This window comes from Tenrec ecaudatus, chromosome 1 (genome assembly GCF_050624435.1).
Source record: "Tenrec ecaudatus isolate mTenEca1 chromosome 1, mTenEca1.hap1, whole genome shotgun sequence".
In the NCBI taxonomy this organism is placed as follows: Eukaryota; Metazoa; Chordata; class Mammalia; order Afrosoricida; family Tenrecidae; genus Tenrec; species Tenrec ecaudatus.
Genome location: NC_134530.1, coordinates 3,926,216 through 3,950,823, shown reverse-complemented (window position 1 = coordinate 3,950,823; position 24,608 = coordinate 3,926,216). Strand labels below are relative to the sequence as shown.

Below are 24,608 nucleotides of genomic sequence, written 5' to 3'. Positions count from 1 at the left end.
CTCTCACTGGCTGGCTTTCAGCAACCGGGTCTCCAGGTCTTTCTTCCTCATCTCAGCCTGGAAGCTCTGCTGGATCTCAGTCAGCAGGATCCTGGACCACTTTACATGAGCCCCACCTGCCCCTTCATAGGTCACCTGTGCTGTCAGATAGTCTGATCCGGTCCCCCAGCCCCAAGGGCCCAGATAGGGACAGCGTCCCTGGCTCCCGTCACGCCCCCTTCCAGATAAAAGAGCACGTTCAAAAGTCACACAGCACAGAGGCCCCGCCCCTGCCGACTCACCGGTCCAGGCTGCTGGCTGGCCGGGTCGCAGGCCAGCGAGACGAGATCTTTGAGCGGGTCCTGCGGGTTGAGATGAGGCGGGTAGCGAATGGCCGTGTGGGGGAAGTAGGTGGAAGCCGTCTGGGGCAGGATGGACGTTGTGGGGAAGTGCAGGGCCGAGGATGGGTGAGGGCTCCGGGCGATTCCTGCGGATGGGAGGTGGGGGTGAGACGGGGCTAGGGCGGCGCCCCTGCAGGGCATGGTGGTCCAGGGTCTCCTCTTGCCTAGGCCTGTGTGGGGCGAGGCCACGTCTACTTCTGGGGCATGCCATCGAGTCAGCTGACTCGGGGCGACCCTACAGGGCAGAATAAATGGCCTCTGAGGGCTTCTGAGACCATAACTCTTCACGGGAGTAGAAAGCGTCAACATTCTCCCATGGGCGACTGGTGGTTTTGAACTGCTGACTTTGAGGTTAGCAGCCCAACGTGTACCCACTATGCTGGCCCCAGGGATCCTTGGGGGTCTTTCCCAGGAACAAGTAAATGATGATGTCATTTCCGCAGGGGCGTGTCCTCACACTGCCTGGGCTCCCATGGACCTTACCCGACAGAGCAAAGGCTGTCAACCTGCCCAGGAGCAGACAGCCTCATCTTCCTCCCGCGGAGTGTCGGGTAGGTTTGAACTGCTGACCTGGTGGTTAGCAGACGAGGGCTGAACCACTGCGTGTCCCAGGGTTCCTCACAGTGCCACCAAGTTGGGGCCTGGCTGTGATTTATGTGCCCCAGACTCACAGGGTTCTGAAATCAGTCACTGGGGACCCCCATTCCACAGGGCCGGAGTGGAAACAAACCCGTTTCTGGGGTTTGAGAACCCCAACCTTAGAAAGGAGACCGTTGGGGGGGGGTCTCTGGGGAGATGTGGCAGGGCCTAAAAAGAGTCCTGGGCCCGGCAAGCACGGACCCTCACTTCCACGGAGCTGACTCACAGGGACGCCGTGGGACCGGGTAGAATTGCCCTTGGGGTTCCTGAGACCACTGTCTGCCTCATCTCTCTCTTGGGGAGTGGTTGGTGGGTTGGAACCCTTGACCTTGAGGGTTAGGAGCCCAATGCTTAACTCATGGAGGCACCGAGGCTATTTCCTATAAGCAGGACCAGACCAGACACGGTGTGGTCTTTTTGTCTCTTTCCTCCTGTCTCTGATACGTGGTTAGGAGGCTCGTCTTGATCGTAAGGCCGGTAGTTTGGACCCACCAGGCCCTCTGAGGGAGAGAGAGAAGGCTGCCTGCTCCTGTGAGGTGCCAGGGCACCTAATGTCAGCAGCAGCAGCAATGCGTGTTCTACCAGGGGGCTTCCAGAAGCCCGAGGAGAGACCCCACCATCTTTCAATCCCATTTTCCTGCAAACCTTGGACACCCCTCTTATCTGTACCATGTGAGGCGGAGGTCTTTCCATCACCCTGAAAGTAAGGTGCCCGGGCCGCAATGGCGGGAAGTGCAATTGGGCTGCTAACCACAAGGTCAGTGGTTCAAACCCACCAGCTGCTCTGAGTGGGGGAGGGAAAAGGGAGGCTGTCTGTTCCTGCAGAGATTTGAAGCCTGAGAATCTCTACAGAGGGCTGCGATGCGTCTGGATCCACTCAAGGGCACTAGGTGGGTGAGTAAAGGCAGGCACTGCCCTTGCCCAGCCCCGGTCAGTCTAGAAGCATCTTGGGCTATGCTGGCTGTGCCTGCCCTGCTGGGTGACTCCAATCAGCCACCGTAGCACCAGCACCTATGTGTGGACACTGGGGCAGGGTGCTCCCAAAACCTCATAGAAAGGTGAGATTACATGATGGGAATTCCCCTTGGACTTTCGGCAGGCTTCTGTGTGTACAGAAACAGGCCACATGCTAATAAAACTTTATTTGTAAACACAAGTCGAAGGCCATCAGGCCTGCCTGCCTCCTTCTGTGGATCATGTGGTCTCCAAAGGTCTTCCATGTGACACTCTGGGTCCCTTGCCCCTGGGGACCAGTGAGACCCCGACAGATCTCTAGCCTCTCCTTGCACAGAATGGGAGACTGAGGCCCGGAGGACAGAGCATAAGGCTATAGGTCAGACAGTGGGCGGGACTTCCAGGGCTCACTCACCGCTGTGTACGGCGATGACAGGCCGGTGGTGCTGCGTGAAGCTGGAGAGGCGCGGCGAGTCCTGGGGCGAAGGGCTGTTGAACGGGGACTTGTCCATCTCTGCCTTCTTCACTGGGGACGAGATGGCTGTGGGGGCAGGGAACAGAGGGTCAGAGGCCAGCCATGCCATGGCCACTCTCCCCACACCCGTGTTCTAGGTGCCCGCCCCAACCCAAGGTCTGCCCTGCAGCCCCCCGGATCAAAAAACACCCCAAACACACTGGGGTGGGGTCAGCTCCGACTCTGGCGGCCCTACATTACAGAGCAGTTGCCTCGCTGGGCTCTGGGCACCTTGCCAGCCCTTCCCACTGCAGTACCACAGGTTGGTTCAGACCATCAGCCACTTGGGGACCTTCTTCACCCCCACCCCCCGCTCCTGCTGTCCCTAAGCCTCCCGGGAACCTCCCCACACACTGGCTTTTAGCATTCGCACAGTGGGGGGCCAAGCACTTTGGACATCACCCCACCTCCTCTGGTCCTCTGGATGCCCATGTTACAGAGGGGCAAACTGAGGCTCGGAGCAGAGAGGGGTCGGCACGGCCCCACTTTCCCTTGGGGCAGAGGATTGGGCCATTCAGAGCTGCCCATGCCCCTGGCTCCCGTGACAGGGGCTGGGGGTGATAGGTCCCAGTGTCCCTGGCTGACCAAGGAGAGTTCTGAGTAGGTGAGGAATGTTCTGGAAGGCCTGGCCAGCCAGGCCTGGAGGCTGAGCTGCCTGCCTGGATGCTACTCAGTGGTCTGTGAAGCTTGGCCTTGGTAGCCAGGCCTGAGCTCCCCCGGGGACGGGGTTGCTGGGGAGACAGGGAGGGCTGCCCCTCCTGTGAGTGGGCACAGCCTGAATGCTTGCGAGTGTGTGTGTCTGTGAGTGTCCGTGTGTGTGAATGAGTGCCTATGTCTGCGTGAGTGAGCGTGCGTGTGTGATTGTGAGTGTGTCAGCGTGGGGGTGAGTGTGTGACTGAGTGTACATGTCTGTGTGAGTGTGTCTGAGTGTGAGGATGTGTCTGTAGGTAAATAAATGGGTGTATGTAACTGTGTGTCTGAGCTTGGAAGTGAACCTGTGTGTGAACAAGTGTGTCAGAGTGTGGAGGTGGGTCTGTGAATGTGTGTTGATGTGAGTGAGTGTGGGGTGGTAGGGCCTCTGGACAAACCCACCCCAGCAAGCCCTGCCCACTCCTGCAAGGGCTTGCTCTATGCACGCCCTCAATATGCCCTGGGGGGGAGGGGTGTGTCCTGTGCACTGGGGGGGTTCAGGGGCATCTCTGCTCCTCGAAACCAGCAGCAGATGTCCCCACCCGGGGCAGAGCCACGTGACTTTGTCCAGGAGGAGAGTCCTAAGCCACTCCGTCCTACGGAGCCCTGGTGGGTGCAGTGCCTAAGTAAGCATCGGGCTGCCAGTTGCCAGGTTGGGGCTCGAGCTCCCCACTCTGGAGGACAGCCCTGGTGACCTGCTCTTGCAGAAGGCAACCTGGGGACCCTGAAGGGCAGTGCCACTCCCTCGCGTGGGCCCTGAGGAGCCGGTCCACAGATGCGGAGCGTGAGGCTCAGGTCACTGAGCCAGAGCAGTGGAGCCAGGATTTGGACACACCCCACCCCCAGTTCACAGAGGGACAGGGGAGCCCCGGATAACAGAGAGAGGCAGAAAGGAGGGAAGCGCTGGGCCAGGAGCGTGCACACCCCGGCTCCCCCACTCCACCCTGCTCCCCTGCCCAGCCCAGCCCTGCCATCCTGGTCTGTTCCCCACAGGCCACAGGGTGACACAACTCAGACTAGATCCCCTTGGCCCCCAGGGTCCCTCCCAGTGGTATCTTCCCCAGATATCCCTGTGGCCCCCAGGGCCTCGCACTGTCCCTGCTCCTCTCTCCCCTCATCACACCGAGTCGATCCAGCTACACTGGCCTCCAATTCTCCAGGCCTGGTCCTGCCCCAGGGCCTTTGCTTGGGCTGTGCACTCTGCCCTGAGCACCCTTCCTTCTCTCACTCACATTCTCTGCAGAGATGCCACCCAGGACCAAACGCAAAGTCTGCCGGTGTGGAGCCAGCAGGACCTGAGTGCTTGTCCAGGACAGAGCGGGGCTGCCCCTGGGCTTCCGACTGTCACCTTTCACGGGAGCAAGCAGACGCCACGTCCCTCTCCTGAGGGGCGGTTGGTGGGTTTGAACTGGCAACCTCGCGGTGAGCCTCCAAGTGCTTAACTGCAGGTGCCACCAGGGCAGGGTGCCCTCTGCTGAGGAGCTGGACAAAGCCACCTGCCCCTGGCTGGATAGACCATGTCACCTGGGACTTAGGCAGGAGGCGCCCATCCCCTGGGGGTGCCCAGGGAAGCGGAAAGACATTCCAGGCAAGGACACTGGTCCAGGGAGGGGCTGGTGGGCCAGGGCTGTGGGCTCCCCTGGGTCTCAGCTGCTCCCAGGCCCAGGCTGAACGCTGGGGGCTGGGAGCAGAGGGAAGCCGGGCTCTAATCAGCTTAAGCCCCTTAATGAGAGACTAATGGGGCCGTCTAGACAGGAAGCTGGTGGGGGGTGGGGGAGGGGGCTGAGGGTCCTGGGGGTGGCTGGAGGCCGGCTGTGGCACTCTGCCTGGCTGGCTTCGGATGTCCCTGCCACCTGACACATCCCCCTGGGGCTCCAGCCCACCCTGGGGCTGGCAGCTGTGTGGGGAGTCAGATGGGACAACCCCCCCATTTCCCTCCCTTTTGGATGGGGGCCCATCTGACCCTGGAAATCTGACCTGACCCTGGCCTGCCCACGAGAGACAGGGTGAAGCCATGGAAGGTTCCAGAGGGCAGTGCCTTCCTCAGTTTCCTTATCTGTCACACAGGGCTGGGGACTAATACCAGCCCACGGCTGCCGGGTCCCCCGAGGCCCTAGAGGGCAGGGCAGTCCCAAGGGTTCTGGAGGCTGGGGGTCCTTACAGGAGCAGCCCCCCACCCAGTCCTACACTGCACTGTCTGAGAATGGCCTCTGCAAATGGCCACCTGGGCTGGCTCGCCCACTGTGGGGACCTAGAGCAGGGACCTCCCTGCAGCTGGGTATGGCCACCTGAGAGTCCTGGCCACCAGACGAACAAAAGGGCAGGCGTCACTTCTGAGGATGCTTCTTCAAGCAGAGCGAACGCCCAGACCAGACACTGTCTGTCTGTCCTGCCAGGAGCCCTGGCAGCCATGATGGGCCATGCGGTGGGCACGAGACCAGGCTCAGTGGAGCACTCCAGGGCAAAGGCAGCGCATCCACGTGACAGGGATGTGCTCTGCCCTTTGGGGTTCTGCTTGTCGTTCTGTGGGGGAGAGACGGGGCTGTCTGCACCTGGAACAAGCTACCCTCTGCCGCCCATGGGGGCAGTTCCATAGGGTCAGTGAGCTCTTTTCTCCAGGCGCAACACGCAGATACACACACACACACACACCCCTTCTCTTGGTCCTCACTAAGGGGGATGGTTGTTACCAACACACAGACGCGCGCACACACACACACACACACACACAGACAGACACACGCTCCCATTGGGAGATGAGGGCAGAGTGGCTCAGAGAAGCTCAGTCACCTGTCCGAGGTCACACAGCACAAGCAGGGAGCGCCCATCTCCTCAACCAGGAGGCCGTGTCACTCACTTCTCAGGAGCCCCATGGGCGAGGCCCTTGGTATAAAAACCCCAAACTCCACACTCACTGCCATCGAGTTGATTCTGACTCATAAGGACCCCACGGGACAGGGCAGAGCTGGCCCTGCGAGTGAGTTTCTGAGGCTGTGGCGCTTTACTGGGGTAGGAGGCTTTGTCGTCCCCGCGGGAGCAGCAGGTCAGGACGTCACACTGCAGTCCCGGAGCCGCACACGCAGACACTGCTGAACCGGCCTGTGCTCTGCCGGGTGTTCTTTGAACGACAGCCAACGGGCGATGCGGGACAGCGACGGGCGATGCGGGATGGCGACGTAAGGACCATCGCACTCCAATCTGCACGTGATGGCGGCGAGGACAGCCCAGCACCAGGAGGCCCTGCACTGGGGACCGCTAGCAACAACTCCGTCTACTACGGGGTCAGGCCTGGGGTGCAGGGAGTGCTGGGATAAGACTCGTCCCGCGTGGGTCTGGGCAAGAAAGCAGGAGGGGGGGCTCTCACTGCCATCCCGGGAAAACAACCAAGACTGACGCGTGTCCCTCGGACCCAGGGACACCCTGAGGCTGACGTTCCTCCCGCCAGGGCCAGAGGCCTGCAGGAGCAGGGGAGAGGTGGGGTCAGGCCCCAGGAAGGACTCAAGCTCTCGCTTGTGGAGTGGAGTGCCTTCAGACCCTTCACAGGAGCACTCGGGTTCCTGACCCACAGAGCAAGAGCTTTGGCCTGAGGCTTATGGCGGAGTGGCATGCCCTTTGGGGTTTAATTGGCAGCTCTGAATGGGTCCTGTAAACTTGCCTGAGCAGAGTAGGGGCCTCATAGCTGAAAGGGCAAGGACCAGCGAGAGATCAGCCTGCAGGGATGCCTGGGGTGCGGATTCCTTGACGGCGGAACTGCGCCTCAATCCTGTTAACCTGTAACTCCGCTCATTCGGCCCATGACCTTGAGGTGTGGCCTGTGAGTTTTGTGTGCTTACTGCCGTGAATTATGGACCCCTGCTGAGAAGGAGAGCGTGCTGTGAGTGGGGCGGCTGAGGTCAGGACAAAAGAGGGTGGAGGCGTGTCTGAGCCCCACTTCCTGGGCGCTGGGTTGGACTGAGGTCCACTTCGTTTCTCCTTCCCCCTGGTGAAGTCAGAGGTGGGGTGCTACCCCCTCAGGCAGTATTTCAAGGGCCTGGTTTAACACAGGGGTCACATCCCCACAATGACCCTACAAGCTGAGTGCAGGAATTAACTCTCTCCATTTTCCGGATGAACAAACTGAGGCTCAGAGAGGTGAGAGGTCACCAGGAAGGTGCATGGGCTGGGATAGAACTGCCAGCAAGCTGCCTCCAGGGTCCCGGATGGTAACCTTTGACCTATCCCAGGGGAGAGGGGAGGTGTGCCCTGGAGGCTGAAGAGCTGGACAGGGAAGGGCTCCAGCCACTGGGGGACACGGACCCTGGTGAGAACCGGATGGGCACCAGTGAGGCCCCCTTGGAGTGCCATCTGTAGGCTGCTTTCTGGAAGGCCAAAGGCACCCTTCAGAGGAAATGTGTGCAGTCGGGGACCAGGCAGAAGAGCAATTACAAATCCGGCCCTGACTTTAGACTCACACGCAAACCTGACTTACTAGATCCGTGCAGCCTGAGAGAACACACAAACCATTTTCAAATGTTGAACTCAAACTGTCTGTTGTCTCCAAACTGTCCGTTGTCCCCCCAAACAACAGCTGGGTGAGTGTTTGCCTGCACACTCCCTCCCGCTCACAATCAGCGCCGTGCAGCTGGCCCACGGGTTTTCGAAACTGGAACTCTTTACAGAACAGGGAAGCCTCATCTTCCTCACTTGGAGCGGCTGGTGGTTTTGAACTGCTGACCTGTGGCTGGCCGCCCAACGTGTAACCACTGTGCCACCGGGACTCCTCTGCCTGAGCACAGAGCTTGTTACAGAGGACTATGGAGATGAGTGTAAGTTGATAACCGTTAGCCCAAAGCACAAAGGAGACCTTTAAGGTAAGGTGACCAGATTTTCACATTGGTAAAGCGGAACACCATTGATAACACTCATATCCTGGCGAATTAGCCACATGGCAGCCGAAAACCATATACCCTAGCTTGTCGTGCATTCTTTCCAAAAATCGGGACTTTTTAAAAACACTGTGGGACGCAGGAAAAATTGTTTAAAATCGGGACTGTCCCACCAAAAGCGGGACATCTGGTCACCTTACTTTAAGGGGCAAAACCCACTGAGCCAGATTCATAGCCATCCAGTTGCTTCCAACTCAGAGGGCCTCTGAGACTCACTTGGTGTGGGAGCAGACCGCCTCACCTTTCTCCCGAGGAGCAGCTAGTGCACTTGGACCACTGACCTTGTTGTCAGCAGCCCACAGGTGAGAACGTCAAGGGCACAGAGCCTAGGTGGGTGGTGACACACCCATAGGGGTAGAGGTGGTGAGGTTGGTGACACGTGGTACACGTGGCCAATGTTACTGAACCGTCCACGTAGAAATCTTGAACGGTGCATGTTGGCTCCTGTATGCCGCCACCCAAAACCAGTTAAAAAGCAAAAACAATCTTTATACTAAAAAAAGAGATACTGACAGATTAACCCCTCAGGACCAATAATGATTGTAGCAATACCAGCAGGGAAGGGGAAATGGAGGGGGGGAAATCAGTCACAATTATCTACATGTAACAACATCCCCAATCAGGGGATTAAAAAAACAGAAAAGTGGGTGAAGGGAGACAAGGGTCGATATAAAACATTGAAAAATGTATATAAATTATCAAGGGCTCATGAGGGAGGTGGGATGGTGAGGAAGAGGGAAAATGAGAAGCCGATACCAAGGGCTCAAGGAGAAAGAAAATGTTTTGAGAATGATGATGGCAACAAATGTACAACTGTGCTCGACACAGTGGGTGGATGCATGCACTGTGAGGAGAGCTGTAAGAACCCCAATAAAATGATTTAAAAAACCCACATATATCTTTTGGGACCATTCTTTAAGAGAATAGAGAAACAGTAAAAAGACAAAGGGCCCTGATGAAAAGGGGGGGACAGTAAAACATAACTACAAATTCTCGTGGGTGCCAGGTTTTCTGGAGCCCAGAGGTGGATGTATCCAGTGGCTGTACCAGTGGGCTCACTCCCTGGCAGTCACGTGGGCGACACGGGAGTGGGCAGTGTCTGGTTCTGTGGCACACGGGGTCATTATGCGTCGTGACTGACTCAGTGGCACCTTAACAACACTCTTTTGACCTCAAGCCACAAGTATCCCCGGAAGTCTTCTTAGAATCAAACAATAATCAAGCTACATTCAAAGAAGTCTGCCGTAAGCACTGAGCTGTTAAGATCTTATAGGATCCCAGAGGCTCCATAGTTACAGACCACAGAGACCCAACAGGTGCACGTCCACAGGGGAGGATCCGCTCAGAAGCTGAGGAAGATGAGAACAGGATGGGGGTCAGCGGCACTAAATTAATGGCAGGTGGAGAGCCTGCTGTACTTTCAGGTGTTCTGCCGTGCATACTAGTATTCTCACCAACAACCGTCTTATTGGTTGTCAGGCAACAGCCACCATACAAAACACCGCCTGTTCCTGCATCATCCTCACAATTGCTGTGTTTGAGCCTATGACAGTTAGAGCATTAAAAATACAGGGGCCTATAGAATTGGAAACATATGGAAAAAGAGCTGATTGTATGGGAATCTAATTTTTAAAAAAAGAAACTCCAAGGGTCTCGGGAAGGGGATGAGCCAGTCAGGGTGCAGTGTAGCACCAATGAAACATACCACTTTTCTCTATTTATTTAATGCTCTCCCCCACCCCCCCCACACACACTACCACAACCTCAATTCTACTTTACAAATCCGGCTGGACCAGAGCATGTACACGGGTACAGATAAGAGCTGGAAACACAGGGAAACCAAAACAGATCAACCCCTCAGGACCAATAATGAGAGTAGTGATAACAGGAGGGTGAGGGGAAGGTGGGGTAGAAAGGGGGAACCAATCACAAGGATCTACCTATAACCCCCTCACTGGGGGACGGACAACAGAAAAATGGGTGAATGGAGACACCGGACGGTGTAAGACATGACAAAATAATAATTTATAAATTATCAAGGGTTCGTGAGGGAGGGGAAAATGAGGAGCTGATACCAAGGGTTCAAGCAGAAAGCAAATGTTTTGAGAATGATGATGGCAACAAATGTATAAATGTGTTTGACACAAGGGATGGATGTATGGATTGTGATTAGTTGTACGAGCCCCCAATTAAATTATTTTTTTTTAAAGAAAGAAACTCCAAGCAGAAAGACCCAATTGAGGAGGGGTCCTACCCCTGGAACCCTGTGCTAGGTTAGAGGACAAACGGGAAGAGCCCCTTTAGGGGTTAACACGCAAAGGCAGAAAACTCAGGCACGGAGTCTCCGCCTGCCCCAGACTGAGCGGAACTCAAGAGCTCCGGGAATGCACGCCGGGAGGTCACTTCCCACAGCGCGCAACCCGTGCGACTACAATCCCCAGGAGCCTCCGCGGCTCCTGAACCACATCCCACTCCCGAGCGATCGCGCGGTGCCTGTCGGGACACGTAGTCCCAGCCGTGGTAACCCCGACCGGAAGGCCGTCTCCTACCCCCCGCCACCAGCCCTACCTCCTTCCATGTCTTCTGTCCAGTTGCGGCTGCTACTCGTGGGAGAACTGGGCGACGTGTAGTAATCGCCGCCGGGGCTCGTGTCTACGTCTTCCTCCATCGAGCCCGATTTGTGCCGCTTGCTCCTAAGGGGTGAGGGGAGGAGAACAAGGGCCAGTTTATCAAAGAGACACGCAGGAGCGGAGGGGGAGGGGAAGAGCCCGACTAACTTCCGGTCTCGGGGGGATGGGTATTATCGCGAGAGCTCCAGGGAGCTCCAGCCCTGGGTCGGTTTTCAGTTAACACCTGTTGCGACTCACCAGTTGCTCGCCTGGGGTCAATTAGGGCCTGAGGTTGGGAGGAGCTTAATTGAGGCCAGACTGCAAACTAGTAGGGTGGAAACTAAGCCTCAGCCGGCCGGCTGGCTAATCACTTGACCTACTGTAATCCTTTGAGCTGCCGGTTCATGATGACCATTTAAACCTGGGAATGCACATTACAGACTACTTCCGGGTCACAGCCGCACAGCACAGCTCAGCAAAAACCCCGTCTGCAGACTGGGGGGGTCCCCATGGCGGGGCCAGGATTTGAGGTCCTGGTGGCGCAGTGGTGAGGCGCTTGACCACGAACCAACCAGAAGACCAGTAGTTGGAACCCACCCGGCTGCTCCACAGGAGAAAGAGGAGGCCATGTGTTTCCTGTCAAGCATTACAGACTCGGACGCTCTATGGGGGCAGTTCTACCCTGGGTCACTAGGAGTCGGAATGGCAGTGAGTTAGGTTTTGAAGGGGGAAGAGGAGTTTGCCAGGGGGCTGGTCCATTCCAGGCAGAAGGGCGAATGAGCCGGCCACGGGGGTGTTCTGAAGAGCTGGGAAGTGGGGACGTACCCACTGGACGAAGTGCTGGGTAACGTCCTTCTCATGCCAGTGCTGGCCGGGTTCAGGTCGTATGCCAGGTGGCCCTGCAGCTCCCCCAGGGAGAAGTTGGGTCCTGTTCCAGTCACCACGGGTGCTGTGGAGAGGGACAGAGAGGTGAGTGAGCGAGGGAGGAAGCCACTGGGGGAGTGGACAGAACCGTCTGGGGCTGGCAGGCAGGCAAGCAAATGGGAGCCCTTTCCCAAAATGGTCTTAGTCTGTGAATCTGAAAACCAAGGCCGTCTGGATGCCAATGGTGCACAGCAAGGCAGAGAAATAGCTGCTACTCAGGGTTAAGGCTGGACAGCGCCCAGAGTGCCTGGAGCCGTGCTTGAAACAGGTTGTATGTGGAAGAGGACAGCAGGCAGAAGGATGGGACAGCAGGCCTTGGTGAGGAGGGGTGCTGGGTTGGTGGTACTCTGTCACCCTCCACCACCCAGCATGGGGATTTTGATGCCGCTGGGGCTGAGCTCAGGGGAGAGCCCCAAAGTCGTCCTTTTACAGGGACTTCAGCTTGGTGATGATGGGGGCTGGAGAAGGGCAGTAGGGTGGGGCTGATGGGCCTCTAGGTCCTCTTTGAGCCCCTCTTCCTCTACAGACTTCTCTCACCCTGATCTCCTTTCTCCACGTGGGAGCCTCTCCTCCTCTGAGCTCCTCTCCTCTAAGGCCCACCCTTCTTGGAGCCCTGTGACCCTCCCAAAGTCCCCCTCCCCCACCCGTCTGGCCCAGAGCTGGCGGGACACTCACTGCGGGACACCTGGATGAGCTCCGTGACACTGAACACACCGGAGGTGATGAAGCTTTCCTGGAAGTCGGTTGTGTCTGGAACAGGGAGAGAGCGGGGTCAGCATGGGGCGTGGGGGGGGGGTGGTATGGCTGGCTGCCTCCGTCCTTGCCTCCCAGATGCAACCAGGCGGGCCCTGCACCCACTCCTGCATTGGAGGGAAGGCCTCCTGGGGTCCTCACTCTAGCCAGGCCCAGGCTGCCTTCTCCAAGGGTCCCGGGGTGGGGGTGGGGGCTCACTGTGGCAGACTGCGGGAAGCCAGCGGCACCTGGACCCAGGTTCAAATCTAGATTCTGCCCTACTCCATGTGTGAGCTTGGCCTTCCGGTCTGAACCTCACTTTGTCCCAGTTTCGGAGTGGGGGACCCTAAACTGCATTACGGGGATGGGGGCAGGTGAGAGAAAGAAGGGTGGATGAGGGGCCAGAGCCTCCAACACAGCCAGGCTTCCTTTCTGGGGAAGGGCAGGGTCGCCCCCTCCCTCCGAGCCCTGTGCCACTGAAGCACCAAGCAGAGCCGCTGGCAGGGGCAGTGCTGCCCAGTGTCCAGGAAAGGGGACCCTCCTCCAGGCTGGGGCGGGGAGGCAGCGGGCAGCTGGGCCTCTGCAGGTCCTGGGAGCAGGCCTGTCCACAGGAGGGGGACAGAGAAGCAGGTGGGAGTGGCTGGAGCTGGAAGTGGGGGGCCTCTTGGAGAGAGAGCCGGTGACATGCATGGCTCCCTAAGAGAGAGCCCTGGTGGCCCAATGGTCATGCGTTGGGCAGCTGACCAAGCCGCAAGGTCAGTTTTCAGCCCCTCAGAGAGCGAAAGCGGAGGCTTTCTCCTGGAAACAGTTGCCCTCTGGGAAACCCACAGGGGCAGCCCTACCCTGCCCTGCAGGACCGCCCTGAGTTTGGAGTTTCAGAGGAAGGTGGAGGAGGGTCCCGGGGCAGAAGGGTTTGCCCTGCTGAGCCCTGACCTGAAGATTGGCGTTTGGAGCCCCCCAAAAGTGGGGGCGTGGTGTGAGTGTGTGTGGTCAGATCTGAGGTGGGACTGGTCAACTCAGCTTGCGGGTGCGGTGGGAGCAGTTCCTCTCCCGGGCCCCAGGGGGCAGCGCTGGCCACGGGGAGCCAGCTCCCAGCGCCGGCGGCACCCCGTCTCCCGCTCGCCTGTCGGGCAATGGCTGCGTGCCCGCCCCGGGCAGGGCCGAGCCTCGGGGAGGCACAGGGCCACCACAGACCTGGGAGGACAGGGCGGTGGCCCCAGCGTCCAGGGGAAGCGGCCGCGGCCGTTTCCTGCCGCCCCAGCTGGCCAGCTGGAGTCAGCAGCCCCGCGCCTCCCCCGCCGGGGTTTCCTGTTTGTGCTCGGCTCCGGGGGACTCCCTGGCAGGCAGCGAGGACCCGGCTTCCTCCGCGGCCGCCCACACTCCCCACGGGCCGCCCCGCGCCGCCGCCAGTCCCCCCCTCCCACACCCCATCCCTAACATCTGGCGTGGAGGGCGGCGCCTGGGGGATCATGGGAGGTCAAGAACTCAGGTCACAGACAGCCGGACAGACAAACGAGTCAGCAGAAGCCCGGGACCGAGGCCCATGAACCTTCCGGAACCATCCCGCCTCCCTTCCACCCGGGATGACCTCCCCCACTTGTCCTTCCCTCCCACTCTCCCTCCTTCTACTCTCGCCTCCTCGGAGACCCGCACAGACAGAACGCCCTGCCCCCCAGCCCCTGGGAATCACTGGCTTCCTCTGCGGGAAGAAGCCCAAGGCTGTGGAGGAGGGGCCGGGCTCCTGGAGGAAGCCGTGGAGAAGGGAGCATCTGAACTGAGGCCTGGGAAGAGGTCCAGCAGGTGGCTGTCTGGGCAGAGGGCACCGCTTGTGCAAAGGCCCTGGGGCAGGGCCAGGCCTGGCATGGTGGAGGAACAGCCAGGGGCCCTGCGGCTGGATGGAGGGGGAGAGAAGAGGGGAAGGGAGGAGACGGCCCCGAGGGCTTCTGGGAGGACTGGATCTAGATCAGAGGGCTGTGGGCAGCCCTGGTGGGCAAAGGAGGGACAGGCCCCTGCCTCGGGGGTGCTCATGGGTGCCCCCTGGCTGCTGCGGGCGCGAAGCAGACCTGGGTGAGGGTGCAATCCTCTCCATCTCTCACCAAGACCAACAGGACCCTGGGGCTGGGGCAGGCCAGGCCACTCTGGGTCACCACCAGTCAGAACTGACTCGCCAGCTCCTAACACCACCGCCTCACTGATGGTTTCTCTCCCATTAAACACTTCCTCCTGGGGTGAGCACCTGAGATAACAACCCCCCCCACACACACACACACCCACACCCACACCCCGTTAGCTAAGCCCCAGCTCCACCTTCCCCGAGTCTCAGTTCACCCACCAGTAAACAGGAGCAAAGGCAGCGGTGACCCCGTTGCGCAGACAGCGAAAATGGGTGGGAGGGGGATTTTAGCAGGTGACCCTGCCAGAGCCTGGCATTGCCAACTGCCAAGTAGGCATAGGGTGGGGCATACTCCCCTCTAACTTCCCCACTGGAACCACGCCCGCCCAACTCACCCAGCGTGATGGGCTTGCTGTCTTCCTGGTCGGAGCCCATGCCCCCACGGGGGCTGCCACTCTGCTCAGCCTCTGCAAGAGAAGGGGGAGGGGCACGGTCAGTGACTGCTGGAGGGCTTAGCCCACACCCATGTGTCCTGGGAGGCCTCCTAGCCAGAGCTGATGAATTCTTTCTGAGCAGCTGCCATCCCCCCCCTCTGTGGGTTCCACCCGCCCACCTGGAAGCTAGCAGAGGAGCGCTTAATTGGCATGCAACCAGGGTTCTTGTATTACTGACAGTAAGAGCTATCCCAAGGGGGAGCAGGGGCCGGCCCCGTGGCCGCAGCCACGGTCCTGGAGATGGGCTGGGACCCCCAGCGTGTGTGTGCAGGCCCACACACGTGGACATGTGCAGGACTTCTGGGAAGTGGGGGTCCCCCATCTGTGAACCCACAAGAGCAGCCACGCGGATACCCAATAGCAGGGCCAGAAGGGTAGGCTCCCTCACCCCCACTGTGTGGCCCTCCACGTGCCCCGCCTGTGCAGTCAGGGTGACTGCCCATTCCAGAGAAGGACAGGCAGAGGGCCACAAGGGTGAGTTCTGGCACGCATGGGCCCCTCACTTTGGCATCTGTCCCTGCAGACCCCAGCTCTCCATCTAGGGATGGCCCATGGCCGGTGACCCTCTGCAGCTGACTCCCTGCCCACCAGCACACCGGGCCTGGGGCTCCCTCCTTGTCCGCCCCAGCCTCCTTCACGCCATCTTATCTAAAAATAACCCGGCTCCTTGGCTGGCCGGAGAACAAGTGAGGCAGACGCTGAGCTCAGCATTATCAGCTCTGGCAGCCTGGATCAGGGGAGCCACGCTGGCCCCCTCCACAGCCTCCATCCGCCACCCTGGGCTGGAGGGGCACAGGGCCAGGCCTGCTGGGTAGAACCATCCCCGTCTACCCTGTGTGCCCCCCCTGGGGGGCACACAGAGCACAGGGGTGGAGGCTCATCCCCCAGTGGCGGAGAAAGAATCATGCCCCAAGGCTAGAATGCAGTCTCTGTGTGAACTCAGACAAGTGGCCGAGCCACCCTGAGCCTCAGTATCCCCCATCTCACGTATCCTGAGCCTCAGTCCCCACCCCACTCTTGGCCACGTGTTCAGGTTCAATGGCAGTGGCTGCTGCCGATGGTGCTACTGCTCACGGTAAACCACCCGCCCGGGAGGTGGCACAGAGTGAAGACAGGTACACAAGGCCACCGCATAAGACCAGCCTGCAGGTGCAGCCTCATTCCTGTACCCACTTCACAGATTGGGACCCCAGAGGGGAAGAATGACTCTGTGCCCGGCCCCCCACCCCCCCCCCCCCCCCCACACACACACACACACACACGGCACATACTTTAATCCCCCATTAGATTCTGGGACCCAATGTCAGAGTTGAAGCTGCTGGGCTCAGGGCCGGGGCCTCAGTCTCCTCATCTGTGAAATGGGCCGGCAATAACAGTCTCCTGGCAGGGCTGCCCTTCGAACCAGGGCAAGGACCGGGCTCTCCTCTCTGAGCCCCTGGTCCCTCATTATCTTGCCCTGGGATCTGAAGTGATGATCCATGGACCGCCTCACCAGGCTGCCAAACAGCCCCTGCAAAGCTCTGCGCCTCGGTTTCCCAGCCCCTCACAGGGATGACTGCCCCATGACCCCACTCTGCCACTGAGCTGGGTTAGGCTGGGCAGCGGCCGTGGGGAGCATGCCCAGCTCGGCCCCACGCCCTGTGGGCACTCCCGGGCTGGGCAGCCAGGGCCCCTAGGACCTGGCTAGTCCTGCTTGGACAGCCACGAGGCTGGGCACGGCGACCACACCATTGGGAAGGGCCCAGCCCGGGCAGCCAGCCGTTGGGTGCCAGGCCGTGGGCACAGGACCCTCTTCCGAATCAGTGGCCACACAGTTGCAGAAAGCAACCTCAGAGGACTCTGTGGGCCATCCTCAGGCGGACTGACAGCCAGGACAGGAAGCAGGGCACTTCTTAGCACCTACTGGGTGCAAGGCCCCCATGGTGGTTCTGGGTGCAGGCCTCAGATGGAGCTCCTGACCCCTGCCTGCCCCTGTGCTCTCCTCCTTGTTACTGGGAACAAGCTCAGGGTGACTGGAGGCCTGAGCCCAGACCTGGAGGCTGTTCCCTCAGGAAAAAGACCACATGCAAGAGAGCACCCGGGACCGCGTGGCTGTCACGTGGTGGGTGACTGTCCCTTCCTCCCCTTCCCCCAGATTGGGAGTGGTGTCCTCCTTGCTCCTGTGACTTGTTACTATCACCGTGGTTATGCTGTTGGTTTGGATGTTGCTACTTTGTATCCGGAGCCCTGGCTGGCATCTTGGGTTACAAGAAGGGCTGGTAACCACAAGGTCAGCTGTTGAAAACCACCAGCTCCTCCGCAGAAGAAAGATGAGACTTTCTACCGCTGCCGAGATTCACAGGCTCGGAAACCCACAGGGGCAATTCTGCCCCGTCACGTGGGTCCACTGTGAGTCAGACCGGGTGGCGTGGGGTTGGATGTTTGGGCCTCTGTCTCAGCCAGGGCTGAGTCCCTGGTGCTGGTGGACTAGAGTTTGGAGGACTGTGATTTCTCGGGGCACTTGACCCTGGGCCACCTCCCCTCCCCACCAATGCCGGCCGGTCATCCCACCTCTGTCAGCCCACATGTAAAATGGGAGAGTACCTCGAGGCCATGTCCAGGATCTGCTGGGTCCGCTTAACGTCCTTAAGAAGTGGGCCAATGTTACTTCGTCTGTAAAATGGGCTGGGGGGCGGGGGGGCGGCGGTGGAAGATGGCAGACCCAGCCACCACTCCAGCTCATGATCTGCTGGTGGTGGCATGACCTGGTCGGAAGTGGAGTGAAGTGCGGATAGGAACCTTACATCGCGGTTTTAGGTTGTCCTGCGTAGGGAGCTGTGGCTGAACTGGGCTACCTGCCCTGTGTTCCTGCCACCTGGCTGAGCCCTAATGGCCTCTTGGGCTCCCCACTGTGCTGCTGACCACACGGCCAGCAGTTCAAACCCACCAGCCCCTCCGTGGGAGAAACACAAAGCTTTCTACTGCTGGAAAGCCCGTCCGTCTCTGAAACCCACAGGAGCAGTTCTACCCCGCCCTGGAGGGTCAACAAGGAGTCGAATGGCCTCCTGATAGCAGTGAGATTTTTGTTGTTGTTTTCTGAATGTCATTTTTCTCCCTTCTTTCTGCCCCTTAAGATTTCTAGAATGCGCCCCTGCCCACATCCTTTGGGAATCTGGGCAGTGTGATGTCTGCGTACAGCCTTGACCCCCTGCCCTCAACACACACACACACACACACACACACACACACACACACACACACACACACACACTCTTCTGTCTGACTGTTCAGCAGAGCCCCGGGGCGACCCCAAAGCCACCAGCCCTTGGCTGGGTGTCTGAATCATAGAGATTCACGGCCCCCATGAGGCACTGTGGAAGAAAGGCCTGGCACCCCCCCCCCAACCCAGCCACTGAACTCCCCCCACTCCCATCAGTTTCCCTCCTGATGCACACAGGTCCTTTCAACCCACAGGAAATGCCACGGCTACCTGGAGTCCGGGATTGAGGCCCCAAGTGTGGAGGTCTTTGGCTTGTGGACCCCTATTGGTCATCAGGGAGGTGTGGTACCGGGGGCAGGGGACACAGCCTTCAGGCTCTCAGCTTTGGGGTGGTTTCTCCTCCACTCCTGGCCACCTGGGCAGTTTCAAGTCAGGGCTGCCGAATCCAAGGGGTCCTTCCAAAGCCCAATGCACCCCCTCGGGGACTGCCACCTCCTTTTTATCATAGGAGGCAGGGTGGGGGGGGGCACACTGCACCCGCCTACTGCCTGCTGACCATGCCAGAGCAGCCCCGGGAGCCACTAGCCCCCTGGCTCTCTATATTCAAATGAGGCAGAAGGAAATCAAATTGAAGTTGCAGTAGCTGGTGTGGGGGTGGGGTGGGGAGCCACTGCCCTGGATGAAGCAGTTCATCTCCCTGAGCCTCAGTTCTGTGATCAGCGAAATGGGGCCTCCCCGGCCCTACTCAGTGCCCCTGTGGGGAGTGTGGCAGGGACATCATCTGCCAACTTGCAAAGGGGTGGAGTCTAGCCTGTCAATCAGGCCGTAGCCAATGAGGCCTCCATGTGGGCATGGCCTTCTCCTGAGGATTCTGGGAGCTCCTGTCTTCCTCCCTGGAGGCAGGAGACATGCTCTGCTTGTCTCCCTGTGAGACATTCCTGTTAACGAGCCACATGGAGACCCACACCAGTGCTGAGATGCTTCCACTGCCACTGGATCCACCAGACTATCTATTCACTGGCCTGTGCTCCATTCTCCTGCATCCGGTGTCATTGCATGTGTTGCATGAGTCTGAAGAGGAATTTATAGACTGGTATCAGACAGATGGGCTAAGATTAGGCTTGATCTGGACCGGGCTGGGATGTTTTCTGAATGTACAATTGCTCTTTAATATAACAGTCTCTCTCACACACGAGTGTCTATGAATTTTGTTTCTTTAGTCTACCCAGACTAACAGGGAGAGAGGAACCTGTGCCCGAAGTGAGAGCACAGAGCTCTGAACTCGGACAACGATGAGGGACCCAATGCCAGCTTAGCTGAGGCTGGGGCCCCCACATCCCACTCAGGCTCTCTGCCCCCTGGCGTCAGCAGCCACACCTGCCCCTGGTGGTAACAGTCACAGCTGCATTGGGCTTGTGCAGAGACCCCAGATGTAAAGCCTCAAGGGGACCCTGGCCCCGAGTCCTCCCATGGTTTCTCTGGACTTCATTGTTAAGGTCAGGGGCCCTCAAATCCGTGCCAACCTGTGACGACCCCACACACCACAGAAGGACGCTCCGCCCAGTCCTGGGTCCTCCTCTCCACTTTTCTCACGTCTGAGCTCATGGCTGCAGCCCGGCGTCTGTCCACCTCCCCACGGGCCATCCTCTCTCTCGCTGCCCCTCCACGGACCACGCAGGATGCCCTTCTCCAGGGACCGGTCTCTCCCAACAACACGTCCAAGGCACTCCTGCATGAACCGGTCCTGCTTTCTTAACTGCCCCAGAAGGGACACGCGGTGGTCAGCCCCACTCTCCAGATGGGGAAATTGGGCAGCAACGTATTCGAAGCTACACAGCTGCTTGCAGCGGGGTGGGGTGGGGGACCGGAAATTCCAACTCCTGTGTACCTCCCTATTCTTCCCATGAACCCTGCTGTAGAGCTTCCCATGAACCCTGCTGTAGAACTTGGGGGGGGGGCACTTCAAAGGACCCTCACCTGAGTGCTGGAAAGGGGAGGGGCGAGAAGTGTGGGTGAGAGTCAATAATAATAATACTAATAATTAATAATAACCTTTCACAGTAGCGACTGCCACGCACGAGCAGGCAGCTTACCAAGTGCCGCCAAAGAAATGACCCTCTCGGGCAGCGGTTTTCCACCTTCCTCATGCCACGACCCTTTCATACAGCTCCTCATGTGGTGGGGACCCCCCACCCCCAACCATAAAATTATTCTCATTGCTACTTCATCATTGTCATTTGGCTCCCGTTAAGAATCAGGCGACCCCTGTGAAAGGGTTGCTCAACCCCCAGAGGGGTCACAACCCACAGGTTGAGAACCGCTGTTCTAAGTGTTAAAAGAGGCGATGCAATCTTTGCCCGACGCTGTTGACTCCCAGGACGCCCAGAGAGGTCGAGCGAGTTACCCAAAGCCACCCAGCCAGGGGACCCCAGGCACCGACCCAGACTATCGGTAGCTCGCTCTTAAACACACACGTGACCCTCTTGGCCACAAGTGTTCCCATAGCCTGGTCTGGTCTGGGGGGTCTCCTGACACAGTGGAGACCCCCAGGGAGGCGATGTGAGTGTGTGTATGTGTGTAGGGGGGGCACTAAAAGATGCATCACCTAAAATGGGTCACCTTAGCCCATTTTAAGGCCACAATCAGGGGGCGCTGAACCCATTTCCCACACAGACAGCTGGTACCTCCACGATACAATGTATCCATCACAGTTACATAGAGACTCAGTATCTATCCCTGATCTCCTCCTGCATCCAAGCCAGAGGCAACCACTCAGCCACTCTCTGTCTCAGGCACTGGCCTCAGCTAGCAGTTTCTGACAGGTGAGACCAGACATCCCTGTGCTCATGTATCTGACTCAGCATCCTGTCTTCCAGGATCCTCTGCATCACCGGGCTTCCTCCCTATCTCTGGTGTTCTGTTGTGTGGAGGGGCCCCTTGGCAGTTCCGTATCACCTGTGGGCAGGTACCTGCTTGGCTGCCATCTCCGGGCTGCTGTGACAACCCTGCAGGGGCATCTGCTCAAGTCCCTGCTGCCGGGTCCCCTGGAATTGGGAGGTGCCCTGGTGGGTGACACATGAAGTGGCTGACCACAGGTCAGCAGTTCGAAACCACTGGGCACTCTGCAGGGAAAAGATGAGGCTTTGTTCTTCTGGAAAGATTTACCATCCGGGCAGCCCACAGGGGCCACTCTCTTCTGTCCTACCGGGTTGCTGTGAGTCAGAATCCACTCGACGGCAGTGGGTTTACTTTTTAAACCAAACATTCATCGCAGGGGGACAGGCGGGCAGAAGGCACCTCAGAAGCGAGGGCATGGAGACATATTGTCGGGGGGACCAGTCCCCGGAGCATCATGCTCGCCCAAGTGGAAGGGCAGCGGGGAAGAGGAAGGCCCTCGGCGAGACGGACGGGCAGCATTTTGTGTGGCTGTACTCTGAACGCCCGCCTCGCTCTCTGAGGATCTGGCGCGCCCAAACATGAGCTTCCTGGACGCACAACGACGCCACGGACTCATCCCCCTGGGCGATGACGGAAGCCGTTCCATGGGCGCAGATGGCCCCCGCACGCCCACCCCCTAACAGCCCAGGCGGTCTACCCCAACACAGGGCTTCCTGGTCAAAGAGCCAAGATCTCGCGGTGGGGTTCTCAGGACCACTGGGGTGTCCCTGCCCGTGTGCCCATGTGACCCCAGACCACGCATGCCCTGGCACCCGGGCTGGAGTTGTGGCCCTCGCAGGACCTGGCCGGGGTCCCCCTCGGAGCCTCCGTCTTCCCCATCTGTCAAGTGGGTGCCCTCAATTCCTGCCTTATTGTCCGGGGCTGCTGCTGAGACCAGAGGCACTGAGGGTGAGAGAGGAGAGGGTAGGTTAAGTAAATATTGTCCTTTCTCTGCCCACAGCCCTGCCAGAGTTCCTACCTCCCTCAGGTCAAAGCCCAAGACATCCCTGTGGCCCACAGGGCCCTGCCCTGTGCCCTGCCTGCCCTCCCCTCCTCCTTTCTCCCCCTCCCTCACAGCTCCAGCCACACGGGCCTCCTTGCTGTTCCTTCAACTCTGCAGGCCCCGGGCTGCTGCCCCCAGGCCTTTGCACGGGCACGGGCTGTGCCCTCTGCCTGAACACTGTTCCCTCATGTGACTCCCCGGCCGGCCCCTTCGGCTCCCTTCCCCAGTCGTGTGGAATGAGCTAGGTCAGGTACACCAAGCTCCTCACGGACATGCCCGGGAGAGATAACCACTCTCACATGAGTCTAAGCGAGGACCTGGCCCGGGACTAGGACTCTCTGTTCCGCTCCCCCCTCCCCCCGGGCCTGAGAGGCACTCATGTGCAGCTGGGGCCGTCATCCACCTGCCACCCCCCAGTCCAGCCCAGCCAAGCCCGGTGTCCAAGCAAACAGGCGATCGCTGAGGACAATGGAAAGGTAAACCCAGGCCCCGTGGACACCAGCAGGGACAAACTGTTCTCTCCCGCTCCGCTCGGGGCCAATAGCCCAAATTTGGTCTGTCCCTGCCCACAACAAAGGTGCCGCCACCACAGCGTCCTGCACCCTGTGCCCCCCTCCCCCATCCTCCCAGCCCGGGGACTGAAGCTTCCTCCATCCGTGATTGCCTGCCCGATGGAGGCAGGGCACACGTTCTCATCGCAGAAGGGAGCTCATTGATCACCCGACGTGGATCAGGCCCCAGGGACGCAAGCAGATGGCAGCCCGGGACCACTCGGCATGGCTCTAAGTGCCCGTGGCTGCTGGGTGCCAGGGGACAGAGAAGTGGTCCCTGGGCATTCCTGGACATGACCCCTAGGGGCTGGATCACCAGGACTTTCCCCTTGGGCACCACGGAGCGGCCAGCTTTTCAATGGGCGGCCGAGGGAGGGTTCACCTGTGGTGCCGCCACCCCCCCAACAGGAGTGTAGAGGGCGACTTTGGGGGCGTCTCTCGGCAGAGAGGTCAGACCGACCCTCTCTGAGGAGCGGTGTTTCTGCGCTGAGGTTTCCAGACTTGAGACAGAGAGTGAGGGGCCACTGCAGCGGTGGTACACGGCAGGTGTCAGGACCCCGGGGCAGCCGTATAGTCGGACTTGGGGAGCCCTGGGGAGCGTCGAGGCAGCGAGGGCGGTCACCACTTCAGGTCTGGGTGTGGGCCCAAAGGGCAGCCGCCTGACTCCCACCCCCATCCCTGCCCCATCGTGATGTAGCTGCCTTGGGGCCGAACCCCAGCAGGCTCACCAGCCATGGACAGGTTTCAAGGGAGCCCTGGCTTCGTGGGTTACCACGTGCTAGGCTGCTAACCCTGAGGTCAGCAGTTTGAACCCGCCAGCTGCTCCCCGGGAGGAAGAGGCCATCGGTCGTCCAGTCTCGGAAACCCACCGAGGAGGACACTGTGGGAGGAGTGCCTGGACGAAGAAAGCCCTGGTAACCAACTTCCTACGGTCACTGCAGCGTGCTGTCTGAGCATGGGTGGGGCAGCCCTGGCCACCCACGGACAGCAGCCCCATGGTGGCCTTGAGTGCGCTGGGTGGGGGCTCTGTGCTAAGTACAGTTTGAAGCCACCGGCCATTCTGGAGGAGAAGCCCACGGGGTAGGGGGCGCGTTCCTCCCTGTTCCATGGCCTGGACAACAGGCAGCGACTCTGTCAGTTTATTTGGATCCGTGTGTGGCCTTTGGCTCCCAGGCCGGAAGGCCGGTGAGGAGGAGGCGGGGCAGGTGTCCTGGCAATGGTCTCAGAGGGGGGTTGGGGTTGGGGGGCAGGTCATCTCGGATTTGTCACTGGGCTGTAGGAAGGACAGGGCCTCGGGGTGGGGCAGGACATCTGTCCTGACACCTGACGGCTACCTCCAGGCAGAGCCCAAGGCATGAGAGCCCGGGATTTCCACTGGGGCTGTGCGGCGGCACGCTGTTTGAGCTCGTTCCCAGCCCCGGCTGGCTGGTGGCAGGGAGCCTCCGACTTTGTTTTCCAGCCTCTGCCGGCTTCCAAAGGGAGCTGGCTGGGCTGCCCGCCACGTGGGCACCAGAGAGAACCAAAACCAGGCCCTGGAATTCCCAGAGCCCGGCGTCACCGCCCTCTTTTAAATGTTCTCCAGCTCCAGGCCCCGCGTTCTTTGACCTGGCACAGACTCTGCAGCCCACGGCAGGAGCCCGGCTGGCCACTTCTGAAGCGCCACCTGCTCTGTCCCTCTCCCCTGGAGGCCAGTGCTGGCCGCTCTGTCCCGAGCAGGTGACCCAGCCGAGAACTGGAACTTCCCTGGGGCGTTTCCCGGGCCATCCTCTCTACAGAGGCCCATCACCAGGCCTTTGCTCCAAGGGCCACCGCCGCCCCCTGGGGGGCCTGAACAGCCAGGCTTCACATTGGCCCCTGGCAGGCACTGCCTCGCTGGGCTGCAGGGGCTTCCACCTGCTGCTTCCCCAAAATACCCAAACCAAACTCACTGTCCTCAGGATGGGA

The 24,608-nt window shown here is 59.6% G+C and overlaps 1 protein-coding gene across 5 annotated transcripts in view; it reads right to left on the bottom strand.

Moving 5' to 3' along the window:
- NFIC (nuclear factor I C) overlaps positions 1–24,608 on the bottom strand; it is a 77,911-nt gene that overhangs the window by 13,572 nt on the left and 39,731 nt on the right. For all 5 annotated transcript variants that reach the window (XM_075544985.1, XM_075544990.1, XM_075544977.1 and 2 more), the window contains exons 3-8: positions 14,876–14,947; positions 12,311–12,385; positions 11,537–11,660; positions 10,671–10,795; positions 2,389–2,514; positions 282–466 (exon numbers count right to left, since the gene is read on the bottom strand). In XM_075544985.1, the coding sequence (XP_075401100.1) occupies positions 282–466; positions 2,389–2,514; positions 10,671–10,795; positions 11,537–11,660; positions 12,311–12,385; positions 14,876–14,947 (707 nt within the window). The remainder of the gene's footprint in view (positions 1–281; positions 467–2,388; positions 2,515–10,670; positions 10,796–11,536; positions 11,661–12,310; positions 12,386–14,875; positions 14,948–24,608) is intronic.